General features: G+C 37.6%; 3 protein-coding genes across 4 annotated transcripts in view; 1 reads left to right on the top strand and 2 right to left on the bottom strand.

Annotated features, from left to right (window-relative positions):
• Positions 1–406: 406 nt before the first annotated feature.
• Positions 407–3,457, top strand: LOC109987157 (kelch-like protein 10). Its single transcript, XM_020638162.3, has 5 exons — positions 407–558; positions 1,067–1,553; positions 1,739–2,356; positions 2,663–2,812; positions 3,107–3,457. Exons 1-5 carry the CDS (start codon positions 416–418, stop codon positions 3,452–3,454), a joined length of 1,746 nt encoding a protein of 581 aa, XP_020493818.2. The 5' UTR covers positions 407–415; the 3' UTR covers positions 3,455–3,457.
• A 1,302-nt stretch (positions 3,458–4,759) lies between these two features.
• On the bottom strand, positions 4,760–12,774 carry LOC109987163 (protein-glutamine gamma-glutamyltransferase 2). The gene is made up of 15 exons (XM_020638169.3): positions 12,651–12,774; positions 12,127–12,312; positions 11,753–11,986; positions 11,351–11,469; positions 10,998–11,126; positions 9,171–9,339; positions 8,828–8,960; positions 8,584–8,687; positions 7,845–7,933; positions 7,323–7,476; positions 7,099–7,187; positions 6,490–6,673; positions 6,182–6,342; positions 5,764–5,900; positions 4,760–5,309 (listed from the first exon to the last, which is right to left on the bottom strand). Exons 1-15 carry the CDS (start codon positions 12,760–12,762, stop codon positions 5,162–5,164), a joined length of 2,148 nt encoding a protein of 715 aa, XP_020493825.2. The 5' UTR covers positions 12,763–12,774; the 3' UTR covers positions 4,760–5,161.
• Positions 12,775–13,070: 296 nt separating this feature from the next.
• LOC109987133 (pleckstrin homology domain-containing family G member 4B) overlaps positions 13,071–22,716 on the bottom strand; it is a 31,154-nt gene continuing 21,508 nt past the window's right edge. The window contains exons 16-25 of one of the 2 annotated variants that reach the window (XM_065960940.1): positions 21,938–22,187; positions 21,626–21,715; positions 20,452–20,778; positions 20,189–20,359; positions 19,870–20,047; positions 19,616–19,732; positions 17,814–18,092; positions 17,209–17,450; positions 16,874–16,932; positions 13,071–14,796 (exon numbers count right to left, since the gene is read on the bottom strand). In XM_065960940.1, coding sequence (XP_065817012.1) covers positions 16,894–16,932; positions 17,209–17,450; positions 17,814–18,092; positions 19,616–19,732; positions 19,870–20,047; positions 20,189–20,359; positions 20,452–20,778; positions 21,626–21,715; positions 21,938–22,187 — 1,693 coding nt within the window. In that variant the 3' untranslated portion in view covers positions 13,071–14,796; positions 16,874–16,893. Of the gene's footprint in view, positions 14,797–16,873; positions 16,933–17,208; positions 17,451–17,813; positions 18,093–19,615; positions 19,733–19,869; positions 20,048–20,188; positions 20,360–20,451; positions 20,779–21,625; positions 21,716–21,937; positions 22,188–22,716 lie in introns of those variants that run through there. The other variant, XM_065960941.1, reaches the window with a different exon arrangement.

The raw sequence follows: 22,716 nt of genomic DNA, 5'->3' as shown, positions 1-22,716 counted from the left end.
ATCTAACTGGATATTCACCATAATGATTTTATAAGATCAGCATTGTGAATCTATTGGTCAGCAGCTGCACAGGATGTAGCAGCATCTTTAAGTTAGTCATTGTTTGAGAAATCAGCCCGTGAAGCAACTTGAATATAATCGACTGTATTAAAACTTTATCTACTCATACTAATTAACATTCTAGGAAAAAAAAATCTTCGGTAACTGATGACAAACTTAATCATTCTTTTCTATAGAATGTTTATTTTAGAATTTTGGCTGCTGGTTGTGACACATCCTTATGACTTCATAATGGTCCATTTTAGAACCCTTCAGTGGCTTGAGAGGGTACTCATATCTACAGATACTTCTGGGTAGTCAGCAGAGAAACCTCCTGGCATATTAAGAGAGCAAGTTATCAGACCAAAGAGTAAAGATGAGTGAAAATACGCTAAACTCCAGCTCAGTGTTTAATGAGCTCCGGTTAGGGCAGGAACTTTGTGATGCCGTTATCAGAGTGGACAATGTTGAATTTCCTGTGCACAAGGTCATCCTCTGCAACTGCAGCCCATACTTCAGGTAAACTGAGTTTTCAGGGATTAATGAGGGATTTCCAATGTTTGAATAAGAAAAAAAACAAGCTCAGAGGATGTAACAAACTGCAATGAAACCAAATGTTGATGAGTGACACTTACTGGAGAGCTAGTGAAATCAAAATGTAGATGTAACTTTTTCAAATGATTTCATGATCTTCTTGAAAGCTTCAAAGGTTCAACATGAACTTAAATGTTTGAAGACAAATTGTTTAACGATTATAAAATGAATAACATTTTCAAATTACAAAGATCTTACCGGATTTCTGGGTAATGACAATTTAAAAATATGTAGATTGGTGAAGTGGCCGGTTGCAGTTACTGTACAATGTATTTCCTTTTGTTTTCTGTTTGGCATTGCATTTTAAGTCAGCAACATCTGCAATAAGGGCTTTAGATTTATTGTTCAGTTGTTTTATAAAGTGTGAATACTACGGGAATATATCAACCACTTTATTTCAAATGTCTTTCTTTGCCTCCTTTCTGGCCCACAGAGCTCTTTTTACTCACTGGTCCACCCCAGACAGTCGGGTCTTTGACATTCCCAACATTTCATCTGACATGATGAAGCTCATCGTTGAGTTTGCCTACACCGGCTGTGTTTATGTGACACAAGAGAACATCCGAGAGCTGTTCATAGCAGCAGACCAGTTTAATGTGAGGGGAATCATTCAGGCCTGCAGTGACCAACTGGAGAATCAGCTTACCCCAGAAAACTGCATCGGCATCTGGTGGTTTGCAGATATCTACTACAACCCCGAGCTGAAACACAAGGCCTCCGTCTTCATTCTGAATCACTTTGAGGAGGTTGCTGCATCGTCAGAAGAGTTCCTGCAGATCTCTGCACAGGAACTGGCTCAGATTATTGAGAATGATCATCTCAATGTGAAGAAGGAGAAGGTGGTGTTTGAGTCCATCATTCACTGGATCACCCACGCACCTGAGGAACGCAGAGGATACATCTTTCTGCTTCTGTCAAAGGTAAGGGAAGAATGAGTTATGTCCCATCTGTCACAATAATTACTGTTGAATTTTTATTCTTTTTTTAAAACTCTGATCTTTTTTAAAATCTTGTACAATATATATTTGATGACTGATCTTATTAGCAATAATGAAGTATCAGTTAGGTCCCTTCTCTGACTATTTGATTACATCATTTGTTACAGGTCAGGCTGGCTTTGATAAAAGGACAATACATCTTAGAACGTGTAACTACCAACGAACTAGTGAAAGCAAGTGAAGAGTGTCAAGCAATTCTCAACAAGACCATGGAGACCATTCTTGACCAGGGGACAAGGAGCTTCATTGACTTGATTTCCAGTAACCCTTTGGCCCAGCCACGACTGCCGTCTTCCATCATGTTGGCTGTTGGAGGATGGAGCGCTGGAGGCCCCACTAATGATATCCAGGCGTATGATATCCGCGCTGACTGCTGGGCCAAAATACCCAACGATTCTGATGACCCCAGGGCCTACCATGGTGCAGTCTTCCTCAATGGATCACTTTACTGTGTAGGTGGCTTTGATGGAGTTGTGCATTTCAGCACAATGACCAGGTTTGACCTGATCACACGCACCTGGCAAGAGGTCGCACCAATGCACTCAAAGCGCTGCTATGTCAGCGTAACAGTGCTGGACGGGTGCATTTACGCCATTGGAGGTTATGATGGACTTGATCGTCTGGAAACTGCAGAGCGCTATGAGCCCCGTACCAACCAGTGGACTTTAATTGCATCCATGCATGATCAGAGAAGTGATGCCAGCTGCACAACCCTTAATGGCAAGGTTGGTGGAACTCAAATACTCTTGGAATAACTGAGATAGCTCTGTGGTAGATGCTGCATACTTGTAGTTTGACTTTTTGATCATTTGAGCTTAGCTTAAGTACAACACAAAGTTGATAAAACTTAACCTAATAAGTCAAGTTCATTTTTTAGATTTTGCTGTCAGTAAGTGATCACATGCCAACATTCAAAGTCAAAAATAATGTTCTAAAAACGTATGACCATCTTTTTCTTCTCGGCTGTACTGAGAGGAGTGATTACTTATTACATCTTACTCACTTATTTCATCACTTTCTTATTGAACCAGGTGTACGTTTGTGGTGGCTTTAATGGGTCCGAGTGCCTGTCATCAGCTGAATATTACAACCCAGAGACCGACCAGTGGACACTGATAGCCCCCATGGGATTCAGGCGCAGTGGAGTTGGGGTCATCGCATATGCAAACCACATTTTTGCAGTAAGAATATATTCTTGATACTTACATAACACATGACACTCTGCAGCACAAAGACACAAAAGATGTAAGCAGTAGTGTGAAATTCCCCAGGAAAATTGTTAGATAAATATAAATATTGCCTTAAAACAACAACAATTAACAGTTTTACTTTAATAATGTTCTACTTTTTATCATAAATACTCCAAAACTAATTTAGAGGTCATGGCCCTTCTTTACAAGGATCCTGAGTATAACATGAGATTGAAAAAAAAAAACAATTTAAAGATAAATCAATACTGATGTCTTCTCTTACAGGTTGGTGGTTTTAATGGAACCAGCCGTCTGGAAACTGCTGAGGCCTATAACTCCCTCACCAGCACCTGGCACTCTCTGCCCTCCATGCTGAAACCTCGCAGTAACTTCGGCATCGAAGTGATTGATGACCACATTTTTGTGGTTGGGGGCTTCAACGGCTTCATCACTATCAGTGATGTTGAAAACTATGACTTTGAAAAGGGTCAGTGGTCTAACATCTGTGATATGGAGATCTCCTGCAGTGCTCTGAGCTGCTGCATGGTGCACGGAATCCCCAACATGGAGGATTATGCTGCTCCTCGTTTCTCCCTTCAGTTCTCCGATGAGGAGATCGATGAAGTGGAGTAAAAAAGATCCACCTGACATGAGCTGCACTGTGCTGTAAATAAATGTTTCAATGCATGAAAATACTGTTATCGTTTCCAGTGATTAAAAGGTTTTCAGTTTGTGACAGCTTTGTCAGATTTGTGTAAAGGGACTGTTTTCAAACCTTTGTGACCTTTGACCCTACAGTTGAACACAGGGTATAAAAACTTACAAAGAACAGAAAAGAAGAGAAATTTACAGTCTTTATTTTTAACAACAGTTTTAACCTTCAAGACTTCAAGTGTGTGTTTTTCTTCTTTTTTACTTGTTGGCTAATAAAGTCCACTGAGTACTCAATATTTAAGACAAACTATGCCACCAAACTAAAACTGTGATAAGTAAACATGTAAGTGATAAATTCATTAACATGGGCCACACTGGTGGTCCTGGGGTCTATGATGTCCAAATAGAAGCAATATACCTGAGTCATGTCTGGTCAGGAATCTTTGTGGCATGTCATGGCCCACTTCATTTAATAATTTCCTGTCTGATATCAACTGCACACTTTTAAATATGGTGAAATGCCTTAAAATAAAATAGATAAATCCACAAGAAAATATCAAACATGAGTACAATTCAACCAAAAAGAGGTTTTGTTTTTGTAAAACAAAAGTAAGAGAAACTATGAGGCACTGAAACATCAAAAACAAGGAGAGATTTTTTGAGAAAGAAGATTTGGATGATCTGTCCAAAGGTAAAGTAATTTAAAGTTTGTAAAATCATCGAGTTAAATTCTTTTTGTGGCCTTACATCCAATGGAAGTCTATAGAGGATACAACTTTCAGTATGGGGCATCAGGGTCAAAGTTAGAGCCAGATCATTTAAAATCTTTCAATGTGAGCTTTCATGAAACATCCCACTTTATACATTTTACTATCAAATACCCACAAATAAAAAAACATTGCTGGATTTTTCAGAAAGGATAGACAATGATAGACAATTTAAGTCAAAAACAAAAGAGGATGGCTCATCCAGAAATATCTTTTTTGTACATGGGAGTGAATAATATTCATATATTAACATCTCATAGTCCACAGGACTCTGAGTTTAATCCCCAGCAGACTGATTGTTACACATCAGTTTGTATGAGATCAGTTTGTGGTCTTTTTGACAAGTTTGTGGATGGAGACATTTCCCTTTCATAATAAAATAATAGTTTCATACTTGTTGGATGGAGCTATGTAAAAAAAAGCAGGATTAACAGAAGCACATCCCAAGACAACAAATAACACCAAGGCTCAACATTTTCATTAAAACATTTTATTTTTTTTGTTAGGAAATAATTTGTTTTGATCACAAATAAAGAAAAGTCTCCAACAAAAAGAAACCAATGCTTCCATAACAAATCTACTGTTCTGTGATCATTCAAGTAATTAATAAGATCATACAAATATATTATGTTATTGATTTAAATTGTGGGGCTTATTGTAGCTTTGCACAGAGCAACAATAGGCCTTACTGTAATTCATAGACTGCACATTCTGCTTAGTAAACATGTTTCATTAATTATGAAAATACTTAACTGTAAATAGTGAAATAGTACATGATGTTCTAGTAAAATATATTAATATTGAATAGAAATCTAAATGCATTTAAAAATAAATCCTCAAGTCTCTAATCACACCTGTGGTTCAGTTAATCAACAAAATAACTGTAGTAGTAACTGTTAATGAAGAGTTATTTAATGGCTTATTCCTTCACCACAACATTGATGGAGCTCTTGATGTTGTGCAGTTTGATGCTATCAAAGTTTACCAGCAGCACGCTGGAGCCAGCAGTGGTGGGTTTAAACTCAATGCTGGCCTTGGCTTCCTGTTTGATGCTCACAGCTCCAATTCTGAAAAAAGAAATATATATATATTTATACATCAAGCATCATCTGCCTCAAAAACAAGTCTCAATCAATATGCAAAACAACGCAGAAAAACATCCAGGCTTTATATTATTAATGTTAAGGTTTTCTTTAAAGATTTACTGGATTATATCTGCAAATCAACAACCCATTTCCTATTCCTAGTGAGGAGTCATTTTTTAAATAGTAGAAATAAGAATCATTGTGTGACAGTTGAAAGGAAAAGATCTCTTTGATTTAGGCTGCTTTTGAGTTTCAGCAGGCGTACCTTTTGTAGCTACATCACAATTTGTTACAGTTAATACATTATCTTCCATAAGAAGCTAAACTGTAATGACAGTAATGAAATTATTCACACATTAGAACATAACAGTAGAAAATAGTAAGGGAGAATAGATACAATTGATATAACTGAATCCACAGTTGGGTGTTGACATACTTCTTTGTTATTGGTTTGCCGTCAGTGAGGCCAACCCCCTCCACAGTAAAGCTGCAGTCCTGCAGAGTCTCCGGTAAAGGGTTCAACAAGCTCAGCTCAGCTGTCGCAGACTGGTTCAGTTTGACATCTCCCACCAGCTGCAGATAAACAGGTTTCATCATAAAAAAGATGGTATACTGTATATTGTAAGCATATTATATAATGCCTATGAACTACTGAACCAACCTATCACAGTGTCAGTCAGGTCAATTAGATGATGAAGAAAAATCAATAAAAACATTTCTTTTGACATGGCTGTAAAGCCCCCCCCCCAAAAAAATGGGATTTACAATAAGTAGGAAAAAAAGCAAGTCAAAGACAAAAGGTTAAAAAGTCGACACAGTTTATATTACTCATGTAAGTTAGTCTCCACATTCACCTTGATCTGTATCTCTGGCTCATCTAGGACAATGGTTTTCTCAGCCTTATTGTAATTGATGGTCTTCTTGTCGATGGTGATGGCTGACAGCTGGATCAACCTGTCGGAGGTGATTACTGACCCATAACTGTCATACTTCAGTTTGAGGGACAGACGTTTCTCTGAAAAACCAAACATTGGATATTACATCTAGGTCATTAAATAATCACAGAGCAGGTTCAGCATGGTAGAAGGAGGTTTATGTGAGATTGTTAAATTCACCACTCAGATACTGTGGTGTGAAGTGTTTTTCTCAAGCTCAAACTGACCTTCTCCAGAGGGCACCTCCACTTTGTCTGAAACAAATCCACAGCTCTCGCCTTGTCGTCCGTTGTAGCCGACAGCTCGTGCAAAGAACAGGAAGGTGCACGTCCTGGTATCCATGCAGTTGTTAGTAAGGACAGCGTTCACCTCGAAGTCTGAACCCACGATCATGTTATCCGCCAGTTTGATCTTAAATGACAATAAGTTGATTTTTTAATGGAATTCACAAACTTCAAAATAAATTCTTCTCTTCAAAATAAAATTAATGCATTGAAATATTTTATATTTGAACTAGAGCTAGGTGGCTCTCTGGGCACATGATAAAATGTTACATTTAAAAAAATCCCCACTGCAAACACAAATGGGGCTTGCGCGTCATTTAGCAGTTGTACATGACAATCACATGTCTTTTGTGTTCCTGTCATACCACTGATGGGTATATTCCAACACATGACTGCAGTTCCTCTCTTTTTAAACCACAGTTTGCCTGATTGGAATTTACTAGCATACTTTTTGATCCAGTTACGTTTACATGTATATCATCTATCTTTGTGCCTCTTTGGAGCTCTACTTTCCAGCTCAGTACGTTTTAGAATAATTGAATTAACAAACACCTTAAGACGGAGCCCTGGCTCTTCTCCTCTCTGCTGTAACTTGTTGTGGTGTTGAGCCTTCTCATACACTCTCCTCTCATCCACTGAGCCTGAAAAACATCAGTCACACATAAAAACACATTTCTGATAAGTTTTATGGCCAAACAACAATGCAGTGAGACTTCAATTTATAAATTTAATAATCTTTGTGGTTTTGTGTATCATGTATGTGGACTCTGCCGTACCTTCTGGATACTTATACTGGTGTGTGATGTCATGTCGCTCATCTGAGCCCACAGCCTTGGTGCTGATGAATTTTCCAACAGACTTAGTTGATCCACTGAACTGGACAAACTCCCCAGTTGACAGTTGCACCAATTCCACAACATCTGCATTAACCTAACTCCATGCACATTATGAAATGACATCAAATCATTCTGATTAGAAAGACAATTAAGGCAATAGTCAGTAAGCAGGAAGAAAACAGGCACCAAAAGCAATTTAAGAAATCTGTAACAGCAGATATCTTTACAAATAAACACAGAATCTCTGAAAATATCAGAAAGCAGAGTGTATCAGTCTCATTAAGATGGTTTAGATCAGGCCAAAGTGCTTTGAGTAGTCAGAAGACTAGAAAAGCGCTATACAAGCTCAAGTCCATTTACCATGTAGCACACAGTGAACTGAAAGTCCATCTAAATGAAATAGAAGTACATTTCTGTATTTTATTTCTTGTAAATGTTACGCTAAATTGCCTAACAGCTCACCTCAGCAAAAATGAACGGTGCATCATACTTCTTGGTCATCTCTCCCTCCTTTATGGCCCTCAGAGAAGCCGGCCCGCAACAGAAAACACCTGACAGAAACACACATACAGAGACAGGGTTCATTTTACCAGCTTGTACACACAAAGTGACACATTTAGAACACAGGCCTATTCAAGATAAGTACTTTGAGTGATAAAATAAAGAAACATCTCATGTTTAAAAAAGAGTTGAGCTGGAAGATCATCTCCAAAGAAAGTCGATACTTTAAAAAAAATTGAATGTTGTTTTGAAATTAGTGTCTAAATACCAAAAGGAGGAGTCTTGAAAATTGTGTGAGCACCGGGTTGTATGAGACTTTTTTTAACCTAAAGTAACACTGTTGTAAAAAGGAAACAATACTTTGTAATGTGTATTTATCAAAGCAGGACATTTTAAGATTGACACATAACATATATGCAAAGTCATGTGAACATACCAACCACACATTTCCCACCATATAAACCAGACCTGAGACTACTCCCAGAAACAGAAACTAACCACTGTGGTCAAGTCTTGTGACTTCATACACAGCTCAAAATACATTACACTTTGTTTTACTATTTTGTCTTTGCTTTGTTTCTGCTTTGCCAGTTCAACAAAAGATTGTCAGTTCAAAGTCTTAAATGTAAGACCTGCATTTGGACAACAGGACTTTTCAAAAGTTTTTGGAAACAGGACGAACAACAGGACGTCAAGTTACCATCACTTGTCTCCTGCGGGGTTGGGTCACTGGTTTGCCACCCATCAAACTCTGTTCCCAAATCAGGACGAGTCATCCAGCTGTCCACCCAAACATGGAAGTTCCTGGTAAATAATAAAATAAAGTAAAATAACTAAAATCAGTGAAATAATGACTAAAAATAAAATGGAACTATTCAAATTGGTTCAGCAGAGGCCAACAAGAGACTTTCATACAGTGCATGTGTTACAACTCAATAACTTACCAAACCGAATCACCTCCAGAAATCCTTTCTCCGTTTTCATCATAAAGGTTTTCAATCACCAGGTTGGCATCCGAATCATGAGCGGATCCAAAGTTAGTAACCACTCGACATGGGATTCCCAGGGCACGGGACACTGGAGGAGGAAAGGAGAGTCACACTTCATCAAGCCTGCTATCTTCAGCGCACACTTGAGATAGCATCTGTCATCAAGGACTAGAAATAAAGACATCCAAATAATATATCACACGATGCAGATGGCTTTTAATCCTTGAGATTAAATTCTAAATTAAAAATTTAGATGGAAAAGATTGTCTAGAGGTTGTAACTTGAAAGAAGCTCTAACCTGTGCATGCAATAGCAGCAAACACCCAACATTGGCCGTAGCGGACCGGGCCACTTTCTGCCCACTTCCGCAAAATTTCCCCACTGCCAGTCCACGTTCCTGGATGAACCCCGCCAGAAAACTCTTCCCACTCTCCAACCAGCACCCCTCTGTCATCATTACTGTTGATCTGAGGGTACAGACAAAGGTTCCCGTAAGGCAACAGAGAAAAAGGGAATCAAATTCATAATCATGAGCATACTTATTATTTTCTTTTTGCATGCTTTCTAAGCGGAACAACAATTTCGAAACAATTTGTCAAGGTTTCAAGTTTTTTGATTTCCTTTTTATTTTTAACTCCAGCTCTTTTATGGTAAAAGTATTCTGAGCAATTTTGCCAAAAATAAAATAAAATTAAGCAAAAAACAAACAAACATTGAACAAGAGAAATACAAAAGAGCATTCCTCTGTGCCATCAGGTATCCTAAAGAATCATTATTTTAGCGTCAGATTTCATCAGAACTTTCATTAGCATTAGAACGATTATGCAAAATTTTACATTGTTAGAAGATCTTAAAAGTTAAATAGTGGAGCACATAGATAACCAGCCACAATGGCTGATATAGTTCAAGCTTAGTGCAACAAACATGAAATATTTGACTTTCTATGTGAAAAACATATTTCAGGGGTGGATCCTAGGAGAGTAAATGGTAAAAAATGACAGGCCACACACATATTCCCATTCACATGCACATTCAAACACTGATGTTGGAGGCTGCCATGCAAGGTGCCAACCTTATCTCATTCACACACACAGTGTGTGACACACTTATACAGTGATGGATATGCTTCAAGTGGCTATTTTAAGTTTCAGCATTTTGCCCAAAGACACTTCAACATGCAGACTGGATACATGGGAATCAGACCAGCTCTACCTTCTGAGCCATAGGAACAGAGGAAGTGTAAATAAAGACTTTGTAAAACAGGTAGCTTCAAATATATCAACAATTAAGGAGTCCATTGTGGACAGACAATGTCACCTTACATGATTAAACTAGATCTAAAGATCAGAACTATTGACAGTACACAAGTTTGTAATGGGAGAATGGTAAATGGATAAAGCACGTTTCTAGCCCTCTGACCAATCAAAGTGCTTTTACACACCCCATCTCACATTCACCCACACTTGTTAAAAACTGGTGTTAGAGACTATGATAAGTGCCAGGCTGCCCACTACTGAACTGAGACTGACACACATTCATACCCTGAGGATTTTGTCATTGGGAGGAATGTTGGGGATTAAACCGCCTACCTTCTGGTATGTACGTAGCTACACTTAAATACAGACAATAAATAACTTCCAGGACAATAGTGATTCAAGACAAATGTATCATATAAGCTATATATAGTGCATAACTGTCATGGTCATCATTACAGCCAAGGGGCGAACCTGGGGTGGTAAATGCATACTCAATTGAAATAGCCTTGGATTTTGAAATCAGCTATTTTGGCTCACAGCAGTAAGAACACACTAACAGACTTTAATTTATTACAGGGCACTTGGCCACCTGCTTTAAATCTACACTGCCCAAGCCAAAACTCCTGTCTTCCCTGCAGTTACTATCACAAACGTAGCCCAGGGAGAACAGAAAGCTTCAAAAGAATGACAGAAGTTTCCCTGCAGAACTGAAGCACTACAAAGAGGCATATTGAGGGGTGTTATGGTGCAACCATTGTCAGTGTAGGGGCCCCATTGCCCTGTCTGCAATACATAATGGTTATTCATTGGCTAGTTTAATGGAATCCATTTGGCCTCAATTTTTTTATAAAGCCGTGGCAAAGACCCACCATGGCACTCAGCACCCTGGTCACGTAGATGGGATTTCTCCTGGCAAAGCAGTCCTTGTCAGCATCAGACACAAATTTTGGGTTGTCGTCAAGAATCTTCAGACAGATGTCCAGGATCCCTGATTCAAACTGATGGAAAAACAAACAATGGACAGGCAACAGAGGAACCATTAGATACACTAGATGAGCTGCATGGATTTTTATTTGTTATATTCCTATTGGGTTCATAGAAATCAATCCAGTGATTGATAAACATAAGTGGATATTAAAAAAAATCAGAAGTGAAGAAGCATTTAGATTTCAATTTTTTCAGTGTGAATAGTTTAATGAACTTTTCTTTGACATCAGTTTACCTGTCCAAAGTTCCAGGGTTTCCCTTTGATTCGTTTATGTGTTCCTCTGTAGACTTGCCCATGCTGTTCTAAAACATACTCCTGCCTCTTTGTCTCACTGCGCATGTAAACAGCATCTCCTGTGAGTGAGTCCATGGAGAGCACCAACACATTTAAACCATCATAAATAATAACATCTACTATACTAATAATAGTATATTTCTGAATACAATCAGGCCTACATGTTGGAGGGTTGTGGTGCAATATAAGTTATGATTTGATATAGGTTTTTTTAATGTTCATTACATAGTGCATGAATTTTACACAATAATCATGTATGTATAAGAAATTAAGTACAAGTTGTTTATGAAGAAAGTCAAGACATAAAAAAAATCTTAAGAAATATTTTTTAAATATACTCACTGTGACACCAAGTGTTAAAAAGCAGGGTGAACTTTCCTAAACTGGTCTTCTGGCCCTCTTGGTCCAGAGTTAGGGAATACACCCCTATAGGGGCATTGGGTGAGGAACAGATGGATACAGACACTCTGTTTCCAGAGGGATCATTAGAGGCAGATGCACTCCACTCAGTGTCTACTATAGACTTGCTGAGACCAAAGGAAGCCTTGGTGTCTGATTCTTTTCTCGGTAACGGACCTTTAGAGAAAGAGAGAGAGGGTTGGGAGCATTACATTTAAAAGCAGGTGAAAGAAACATACATCCTCTTCACACACTGGGGATGTATAGCCAGTGTGTACACAACTATATTTATCTCCACAGTGAAACAAGAAGCTTACCGGTTTCAACTATGAGTGTGAAGTTTGTTTCATCCGGTTTGAACTCTTTGCTCCCGGGTTTCAGATGTAGTATAACGTTGAAGGGCTGTCCCCTCCTGACAATCAAACGCTCCTCTGCACATCGGTCTGTGTGGTGGCTGCTGCTGTTGTTCTTAATGTCCAGATCGCAGCGCTCAATGTCCAACACTGTGCGTAAAGGGAACGCGCAGAATCCACATCACATCAATGAAAACTTCTCCAAACATCAAGAAAAACAAGATGATTTAATCAACGTTCATCCCCCCTCGCAGTTTGTTCAGATGATATATCACACCCAAAAAAAAAATCACCTAGACATTCCTCTTTGCAGATACCGTTACTGTGTTTTTATATCCTGAACGTCACATGTTACACCTCATACTCAACAGGAGACCCATCGAAAATAGTAACACTGGGAGAATCTGCGTCTTCAGTTGTAAATAATAGTTCTTCATATAGACCAATGTCTTGAATTATCAGAAAAAAATAAGTTTTCGTTTCCTTACCTTGACTCATGTCTGCAGTAAAGTTCTTGTCTCTTGACCTTTGAGAAGAAAGCCACACTTCAGCTTCAATGTGACCCGCAGAGCTACTGCTCCTCAGGGATATTTGTAGCATCTGAAACCCGATCGTTACGCCCCCATCCGTCTATTCGTCACATATTATTCAGTTTTTAGTCAGCACAATTTCTTCCTCTTTCTGCTTTAATTTGACCATGAACTTTTCAATAAAGGTTATTTTAACTTAAAAATAGGCCTTCTCGAATCAAACTATCAAACTTTTACTTAAGTTGGTCTTTTGCAGCAAAACTAATGCCTAAAAACAGTTTAAACGTCTTTCTGTTCAGTTTGTCACATCACATATGACAACAAATGAAAGAGCTCTACATTTAATAGATTAATGAAGACAAAAAAAGACAACAAAAATGTGTTCATAAATTACGTATTTATTATTTGTCTTTAACATTTGGTGTATGACTTTATAATGAAATCGTAACAAAATGTTTTATTGAAATGAGTCAGACATATAGAGTAGATATATTACATTTATAAAATCCAAACAATCTATACAGTTTTATTCATTTTTCTTGTTTTGCTAGTATTCTAAAAGTTACTCAACACATTTCTCACTTTCAGCTCAGACTGATGACACTTCAGTTTTAGGATGTCAGTTATCGCCAACAGGTCATGAACTTTTTTTTTTCTTATTTGTTGAACAGATGCAAGGAACTGACAAGTTGAACAGAGTCCACATATGATGACATTTGATCAGAGTATGTACTCACTGTTACATTTCTAAATAAACTTAAAGGACAGATAAACAGAGTGTGCTGTTGTAAACATTGTCAATGGCTGTCATTCTGAGGAATAAAGAAGTAAAACATTGTCACAGGCTGATGCCATGTATGTTACTGCAATCTGTCTCGTCATTCTCCAACGGTAGCACAGAGTTCAGAGGAAGGACACTGAAGTGAAACATCTCCGTAAGAAAAATAAATATTCAGAAAGAAAGCAAGCAAGAAAGAAAAAAATCAAGAAAAAATCAAGACTACAAAAATGGCATTGACCCCGTATTTTGTATAAAAAAATAACAGAATAAATAAAGACATTAACAAGATAAGGAAGTAACCAATAGAAAAGATGATAGCACACAAAACAACAAATGTATAAGTAGTGTCATAAAAATGAGTGGATTTTAAGTACATTTAACACACATTGACCCTTTGGCCTCAAGATTATTCAAGATCATGAACGCTGTTTGCACAGCAATAAATTCACAGAAGAATGACAAGAATGGCATAACTCATCGATCAAATAAATGAAAAGAAATACCTTCCTTTGCTTGTCATAAAGGAGCAGAAGCTGGAACACTAAGAAGTGGAGAACCATTAGTTGACCCTAAATAACAGTTAGTGGTGTTTGCCTGTACAACCAATACAAGTAGTACAAGCCAGTGGTCTCTCCCTTTTCATAAGTTATTAGAACTGTGTATTGGCACTGCATTATGTTTCCCATGTCATCTTGTAACCAAAACAAAGTTGTCCTGTTTGAAAAAAAATATCTAAAAACTGCTTCTTCAGCAACACTTTTACAGCTAATGAATAATAATGAGTGTAAAACAAAGAGAGAAGCATTCTGTATCACTGGACTGAGGTGGTTTCTCTGCTCTTGAATACAGATGCTGGTCAGGTATGATTGTTCCACTTTAGTTACTGACTTCTATGACAGTAGTAAACATAATCAATTATTCTTCAAAAATACCTTAGGCTGAAAAGCTGACACATCAAAATAAATGTATTTAAATGTATCCTTTGACCAAAACTATTGGTTTCTCATTGCAGCACAGCTCATAGACTCAGAACATGTGGGCTAAATCTGACCTGAGAGACAGTTAAACCTGGAAAAACACCCAGTTAGTTTGGTTGATTGGCTTAATTTAAGTGAACCCATCAGATATTGCACATCATTGCAAAAAGTGCAATGAAAAAGTGCTTTCTCAGATGGGTGTACATATCTCACTCTGTTAGCTGTTAACCATTTCACCCACGTAGCAGTCTCTTCTCTTCTTTGTTACAAGACAAGGGTTTTTTTACTCAGTCTGATTGGTCTGAAGATCTCCAACAAGGCTGGGAAGTTCCAGTGGACATATGATCTGCAAAATATTAAAGCAACAATTTGTTATTGTTTTCAATGGCCAGAAATTAATAGGTTTTTGGGAAAATTAATTAATTTAAGTATTAATTACTGTTTTCTATTTTATCTGGATTACAATAACACAGTTGTTGTTTTTCAAAATAAGAGCTTTTTCTCCAATTTAGAGTTGATATCTCCCTGGATACACTGCTCATTTAGGTTATAGTTTAAACATTTCCCCGCCTTCTTTTAAAAATTCATGAACCAGCTTTTAAAACATTTTATAAAGAATGTATTGATATCTTTCAATCATGATTTGCATATAAGAGTAATCAATATTTCACAGCTGTATATTGCTTATGATGTATAGAGTAATATTTATGAGTGACTCTACTTGTTTTATACCTCTATCTCTGTGATGTATCCCAAGAATACAAACATTAAATACCTGATTATCAAAGTTGTGAAAATCCAAATCATAATTTTTCGACAAGAACTAATAAAATGTTCCTTAAAAAATTATTTTCAGAAATAAAATCCCACCAAATAATAAACGTAAAAATACAGCAACAGGTTGGTGTCTTTGTCACTGCACCATTTTGGATTTTAAGCCAGTGTTTTGTATCTATTTGACTCAATAAGTCACATGACCTGAGTACTTGACCCAACCCTCCCTTCAGTGTTTCTGATGATTTTAAGTGTACCCACTTAATGCCCCTCCACCCCACAGCCAGTCAAATGTCTGGATCCCCTAGGATACAGAAACCATTTAAGGGTTAAAGACCTAGGATGTTAATAATAATAATAATAATAATACAACTGACTCCTACTATATGGACTGCTGTGACTACTACAACTATACTAATGATACAAATAAAACAATATAAAACCACATATGAATATAAAAAACAAAAGGCCATGATCTGAAAAATGTGTATATAGCAGAAAAAACTGACATCTTATACCAAAAGCAAAATCTAAAATGCATTTATTTTTCACTACATCTTTTGAGGACCTGAGCCTCATTCAGCAACCATTCTTAAAGACATTTGTTGTTAACACCCCCCTATGCACTTTTCAAAAAGATCATTCAGTCACAAAGTTTTATCCTCTGAGATTCTCTAAGAATTAAATCAACAAACACTCTTGTTTGCTCTTAAGTGTTGATGTGCCAGGGCAGCATTATTGACAACTGTGTTTTTCTTAATTTTGCACATTTTAATTTGTAACTGACATATTGTTTAAAGATATATGATGTAGGATGAAGTCTAAGCACTGTTTTTATATTTTTATATTCTATTATATATGTTTTAATCACTTTTTATATTTTGATCTTATTCTATATAAGTTCTCTGTCAGCAGGAGCACTGCTGTTTTAAAGCTTCTTACTATTTTTGTTTTAGTACTTTGCGAATTGTTTTGCACCAAACAACAAGTCAAATATGCAAGTATGTGTAAACACACTTATTAAAAATGAATCTGCTTCTTATTCTGAGGTGAAATGTTGTATAAATATTGAAAAGAGAACACCTACAATAAAGTAACTTTAAAGATGGTATTTGCAGCTATTAGAATAAATGTACCATCACATCATATTAATATCAAGTGATAAGAAGATCTGGTCAGAGTCTCTCTTTGTCTGGCTTTTTCCCTCTACTTCAAGCAACTTTACCTCCACTTCAGATTTTTGGGGGGATTTGGAGTCCTGTAGGCGTTTTTTTTATATTTCAATTGACTAATTCCCTACGTCTCTCTACTTCTCTATACTGTGTGACTTCTGCATTTGCAGAGGCCCTGCAATGTCTTGCACTTACATGGGCATACTGTACATTTGGCGATTTTCTGTTGTGATTGAGAAAACCATGCATGAGCTTCCAACTTACAGGGACAGTTCATTCATCAATTCAAAAACACAGGTGTGAACAATACCACAGTTCAGCTTCATGAATCTGCTGAAGACATTTCTTTTTTAAAATCTTCTTTGGATCAAATCTAAGAAAATACTTTCATCATCTTCACTTTCGTCATCAGAGCGGTCAACTCCTATACAAAAAAGAAGCATTGATATGTGAACTAGAAATCAAATGTAGTATTACCTTCATCAGGAAACAAAGTGTTAAACTTCTGTAGATTTTCCAATTATGATATCATCACCCTGCAACAAAGATATCAAATGGTATATTATACAAAATGATGTCAAATCAAAAAGCTTTTAGTTATTCAAATTGATTGTGTATGCTTTAGAATACTGGTAGAGTTTATGTTTTCATTCTGATGATTAAACACATGAAGACATTTTTCGAACCTTTACAAATGCTAAGAATATAAAAACGATGCGATTGAGAACATTTTGAATCTTGATCTTGTGTCTACAAGGTCGAATACACTACATAAGCTACATACATCATCAGGACACAGTTTTATACCCCACCTGTATCTGAACATTAGCCAGATGTGGAGGTATAGGGGCAACACCTGTTTTTCTTCCTGTTACAGCTGGTGAGCCGTTTTTACTCATACTGGAGGTCCGACAAAGTGGAGGGTGCTGCTTAGACCTCTGGGAGAGAAAGGAAGAGGAGTCGTCCACTACTTCTCCACTGATGGCAGACAGGCGGCTGCGTTCTGAGCTGCTGAGGAGGTCAATGCATTCTCCAGATGATCCAGTGCTGTCCACTGTAGCACAATCAGAACAATGAAATGGAATGGTATTTCACTTATAAGTTAAAGTTTCAGAATGACAACAGAGTTCAAACAGACCCCTGAGAATGTTTTACATACCTCAGATATAATTTATATTGATTTATAATGTGTGTATTTCTATAAACCACAGTAGATATCTAACAGCAATATCTATTAAACATGTAAAGTGGTTGTATAATCAAATGACCATGCTCATTGGATTTGATCTGAATTCCTTTACATATATCAGATAAATGAACATGCTCAGAAGAAGAAAGAAAAGAAAAAAAGTCACACACAAATAGACCCTTTAGTCTTCTGATAAAAATACATATTATATTTAAAAAAAACTCTCACCCAGAGGATGAGGAGTTTTCCATTGTTCACAGTTACAATAAAGATGATGCTGATGGAGATGATGATTGTTCACTTCATTGTCAGCCTCAAGGGAGGAACAGCCAGCAGGACTTGACTCCACTCCTTGTGACTGGTTCCCAGGGTAACCTGCAGGGGGCAGTGAGCCCCGTCCAGAGGAGGAAGATGATTGGCTGATGGTGGTTGAGGCGGTGCTACCCGAGCCAATGGAGTGTGGCCGTGGATATTCTATGCCCCTGTGTGAACAACAGGCCACAGGGACTGACGACACACAGATAGATTACATCAGAAATAACGGGCTTGGTCAGTGAGCAGTGAGGGCACAAGCATGAATGTTAATGATTACAGGATTTTGATTTGTTATAGAATGTATGTCAGCTAGCATCACAACAAAAATAAAATATGGAAATAATTTAATAAGCTAGTAAAAAATGATGCGTGAAATGGATAACAAGCCTCTACTGCATCCATATGGAAGCGATTAGTGATCAAAATTCAAATGATAATGCTAATTTGAAAATTCAAATGCATTAACAGAAATGCTTTTTAATTTTCAGAATATGGGTGTATTATTTGACTCAAAAACAAAATGATGATTAATTTATCTAATTTGAATTTTAGTTTTCAACTTCAAAAATGCACATTCTTTGACTGAATTAAAATGAGGAAGAAAATGACATTTGTTTTATCATTTTTTTAAATGCCCCGCTAAATCTGTACCATAATTCAAATGAAAAAGCTAATTTTAAAATGAAAATACAGTAACAGAAACACATTTTAATTTTCAGAATAAAGGTGCATTATTTTACCTATATTTAAAATGAATATTCAGTCATCCAGTTTGCATTATACTTTTACTCTCTATGTATGCATATTGTATGACATCATTCAAATGAAAACCAAAATGTCTTTGGCTTTTCGTTTTCAAACTTGCCGTGCTAAAAAGTGATCATAATTCAAACCAACTCGAAAACGAAATGACAAAGTGGACGGCGCAGGAAAGTGACGTCAGACTCCAGCTCCCAGGCAAGCGAATGTAATGTTTACAGTCTATGAGGTGAGCGGGCAGAACGCGCACTACGATGGGTGGGGGGTGAATCTTTACCTACAACAGTAGGGCATTCAGCTAGCTAGATGCTAACATAAGCGTTCAAACAAGCTCAAAACATTAACATGCTATTGTTTATGAATTATAAAGTCTACCATATTCAACACTTTAATCTAAAAAAAAATGGAAACAGTTACATTTTAAAGTCAGTCAGAAAAACATCAATGTTACAAAGTTATTACTATTCATCCTGAGAGGGGTTTATTTGTTTAAAAGTGTAATTACAAGCCATCCGTCATCTAATGGGGAATATTACACAAAAAGCCCAAACATTAAACCCATGTTGATGATAGGGGAAAAGTAAGGGGGCACTAAAGTCAGATGAGATGTTTGCGAAAATCCATTTTTGTTTAAAAAAAACATGGATCTGAAGTGGTGGGCCAACTGTCAGCTGCTATGTGTGGCTAAAACCATCTCTACTTTTAATTCCATCTAAAAATTAAACTAATCCACAATACTGTATGTGTTTTAGTTCAACAGTCGATTTGAAATCTATAGATTAGGGATTAAATTGTGCGAGTGTACTTTCGTGATAAAAATGAGCTTTCACAATACTTTCCAAGTAAGTGTTTAATGAGTTTCAGGTAATTCTTAAAATGACTTTTTTTTAAAGTGCTAAAACTTGGCTTAAAGTGTGAAATATTTTGTATTTTCCAAACTGAATGCAGATCCTTACTTCTCCCGGGGAGGACACAGCTGACGGCTCGGTCACAGATAGCAGCATCACTGGGCTGAATGTCCATGAATGGTTTGCGGCCCATTCCCATAAACACCCTCTCCTGCAAACGCATCTCTGGAAAACAGTGTATAGTCCAGATAGACATTTTTTATAAATTTCATAAATTTATATAGCACTTAATACATTCATAAATTTTTGAGCACTAGAATCAAAGAAAAAAGAATATGCTGTTGTGTTGTTGATGTTACAACCTCGATTGTGAGTGGCCTGATCCCACAGAATCCTCTCCAGGTCCGTGGTCCATGCTTTCTTTACCTCCACGCTGGAGGCCTTCAGGGTGTAAGTGTCGTCCCTTTTCCTCCTGCGGAACCATATCTCAAAACACAAACCACTCAAACTTGAGTTGTGGGTCATCCCGATGTCGCTTGTCTGGGAGTAAAAGCAGAAAAAGACAAAATGACCAAGATGGAAATAATGACTTTTGGCCTGTGAAGTAAGTTAGTGTCAACCATGACAGATATGATTATGATAGTGTATTATGCTTCTTGATAAGCAAAGCTGTATGCAAACCTTGAATGATTGCTTGTAGACATACACATCGTTGCCAATATCTGTCTTCTTGGTCTTGCTGAAGAGGATGAGGTCTTCAAAGAGAAAGACACGACGGGTACATTTCTTTTTCCTGAAGAGAACCGTGAACTCGTCCTGGCGAACCAGCTGACCCTGCTCTTGTAGATTTACCTGATAGAGCACAGAACAATGCAGCAGACTGACAGTTAAACTGATAAAATAGCTTTGTGTCAAGTTTCTTATCTATCATGTTAACATCTTACATCACACTCTTGGATGGCATCCATGGTGAGCAAATCATTGCCGTGACGCATCTGAAACCGAACCAGGTCTGCAGCTGATTGGATCTCAGCCTTCTCCCGCTCCCTCTCACTGCTCGTCAGATCGGGCACAAATGCACCAGGGCCACACACACTTTGTGCACATACACTTGTTGCGTGCAGTGTGTCCTTGATCATGTCTTTTGGCCTGTATGAGCCAGCCAGGGCCAGCATGTCCTGCAGCAGGAGGCTGTATTTGCTGATTCTCTGGATGGGCCTCAGCAGGTAGGACGACAGGTCCATCATATCTCCAAGCTCCTGCTGCTTCTTCTGTGAGGGGAAACAAAGGGGAACTGTAGAGCTGAGTAATTTTAGGGCTGGGGGGAGATACTTTTTTTCTTTCTTCTCATAGTTCACTGCACAGCTCCTACATTGCACCTTTTGTACATTTTGTGTTTTTTATTTTTTATATTTTGTAATATCTTCTTATACTGTATTATTTAAGTTGTTGCTAGTTCTGCTTTATTTCCTTGTTAATTGTTTAGCACCAATACACCGAGTCAAATTTCTTGTATGTGTAAATGTACCTGGCATTAAAACCCGATTCTGATTCTGATTCTGATTCTGACACTGCAACCTCTCAGTTATGTCACATTTGACCAACTTAAATTAATATTTTAAGGAGTACATGATGGAATAGTCAGGTGCAGGATCTTAAGTAATGGAGGACAGGTAGAGAAAACATCATATGCCCTCCCCATTATGTCTACATATAAGTATGTTTCATTATTATCCACTAAATTTTAAGACCAGCGTTTTTTTACTGTCTGTATTCAGGGAGATGTACAGATGCAATATCCTAAAATGAAGAAAAACTTTCAGCACAAAATTAAAGGGACTTAATTAATCTGCTTTGAAACAAATAAATGGTAAATGGACTTGAGCTTGTATAGCGCATTTCTCGTCTTCAGTCGTCAAAGCGTTTTTACACCACAGGACACACCTATTCACTCACACCCATTCACACACTGATGGGCGAGGCTGCTCTGAAGTGAATTTAAGGTCAAGTGTCTTGCCCAAGGACACATTGAACATGGGGCTGCAAGAGCTGGGGATCAAACACCCAACCTTCCAGTTGAGAGACAAGCGACTCTACCAACAGAGCCACTTAACTGACCTTGAAGATGTCATGGCGACGATGCAAGATCAGGGCATCTGACTGAGGTTTGTTCTTGCTGTATAGAGCGTACAGGCCAAAACTGTCACTCTGTGGGAAGTTAAAAGGTATGGGTATCAGTTTTAATTATGTGCATTGTATTATAACATAGTATTATATTTTAACACCAGTTTACTAAATATCTTTAAAATGATTTATATTATGATGTAATAATCAGATAAAATCAAGCAAGAGATATTTCGCTTCATAAACAAATCAATGAGTTCTTTACTCACTATACACAAGTGTGATTTACCACACATTACCACTCACATGTCTGAGGAAGCAGCGGGCCGCCATGGCAGGCTCCATCTGACAGGCCTCCAGCTCCGGCAGGAAGTAGTGGCTGTGGAAGTCGTAAAGCTTCTCAAGGTTGCCAAAGATGATACCTCGCTTCCCTCTGAGTTCCTGGGGAATGTCTGGTCTGTCCAGCAGGGGGAGGTAGTGGGTCAGGATGTAACCAAGCGAGCGGACATACTCCCTCTCTGTAAACACCAGCTCCTCCAGGACACGCTGCAGCCTCCTGGTAATCCAAACAGAAAAGTCACTTAAATATGTTTAGACTTTATTTTGCAAAGTGGTCTAAAATGCTAATCTCCCTCTGATCAGCCCCTGCATCAGTGGTTTCCAAAAAATGGAACACTGAAGCTCAGGAAATACCTAATTTTTAGGGAGTGATAAGATAGTCTTAAAATACCAGTGGTTCCTTTTTTTCTATCAAGACACTGATTCTCTCTCTCAGCAAATTTAAGACATGCAGTCATTGTCAAAAAATATATAAATATTCATCAGTTTTCATTCATTTTATTTTCGTTCAGGTTATTACCTCAAAAGGACCTAAACGGTTAGAAGCAGCCATTAAACAAATCCCTTTAACTTTGTCATGACATATGTTGATCGTATTGTTAGCAGTCACTGTTAATAAAAGGTCTGTGTCTATCTAACAGGTTCAGTGATCAATCCATGTTGACAGGTGAAAATAGGACACAAGGAAATCAGAAGAAACAATACCTGCAGTACTTCATTGTAAGCTAAAAGACAGAAGAAGAACA

Source organism: Labrus bergylta, chromosome 12, assembly GCF_963930695.1.
Source record: "Labrus bergylta chromosome 12, fLabBer1.1, whole genome shotgun sequence".
NCBI classification, from domain to species: Eukaryota; Metazoa; Chordata; class Actinopteri; order Labriformes; family Labridae; genus Labrus; species Labrus bergylta.
This window is presented reverse-complemented; position numbering and strand designations above follow the sequence as displayed.

Coding starts and splice junctions, on each gene's coding strand:
- LOC109987157 (XM_020638162.3), top strand. CDS start 416: ATGAGTGAAAATACGCTAAACTCCAGCTCAGTGTTTAATGAGCTCCGG. Junction 559..1,066: donor AACTGCAGCCCATACTTCAG/GTAAACTGAGTT, acceptor TCTGGCCCACAG/AGCTCTTTTTACTCACTGGT. Junction 2,357..2,662: donor GCACAACCCTTAATGGCAAG/GTTGGTGGAACT, acceptor TTATTGAACCAG/GTGTACGTTTGTGGTGGCTT.
- LOC109987163 (XM_020638169.3), bottom strand. CDS start 12,762: ATGCTACAAATATCCCTGAGGAGCAGTAGCTCTGCGGGTCACATTGAA. Junction 9,340..10,997: donor CCAGGGTGCTGAGTGCCATG/GTGGGTCTTTGC, acceptor CTGTACCCTCAG/ATCAACAGTAATGATGACAG. Junction 5,310..5,763: donor GGCAAACCAATAACAAAGAA/GTATGTCAACAC, acceptor TTCTTTTTTCAG/AATTGGAGCTGTGAGCATCA.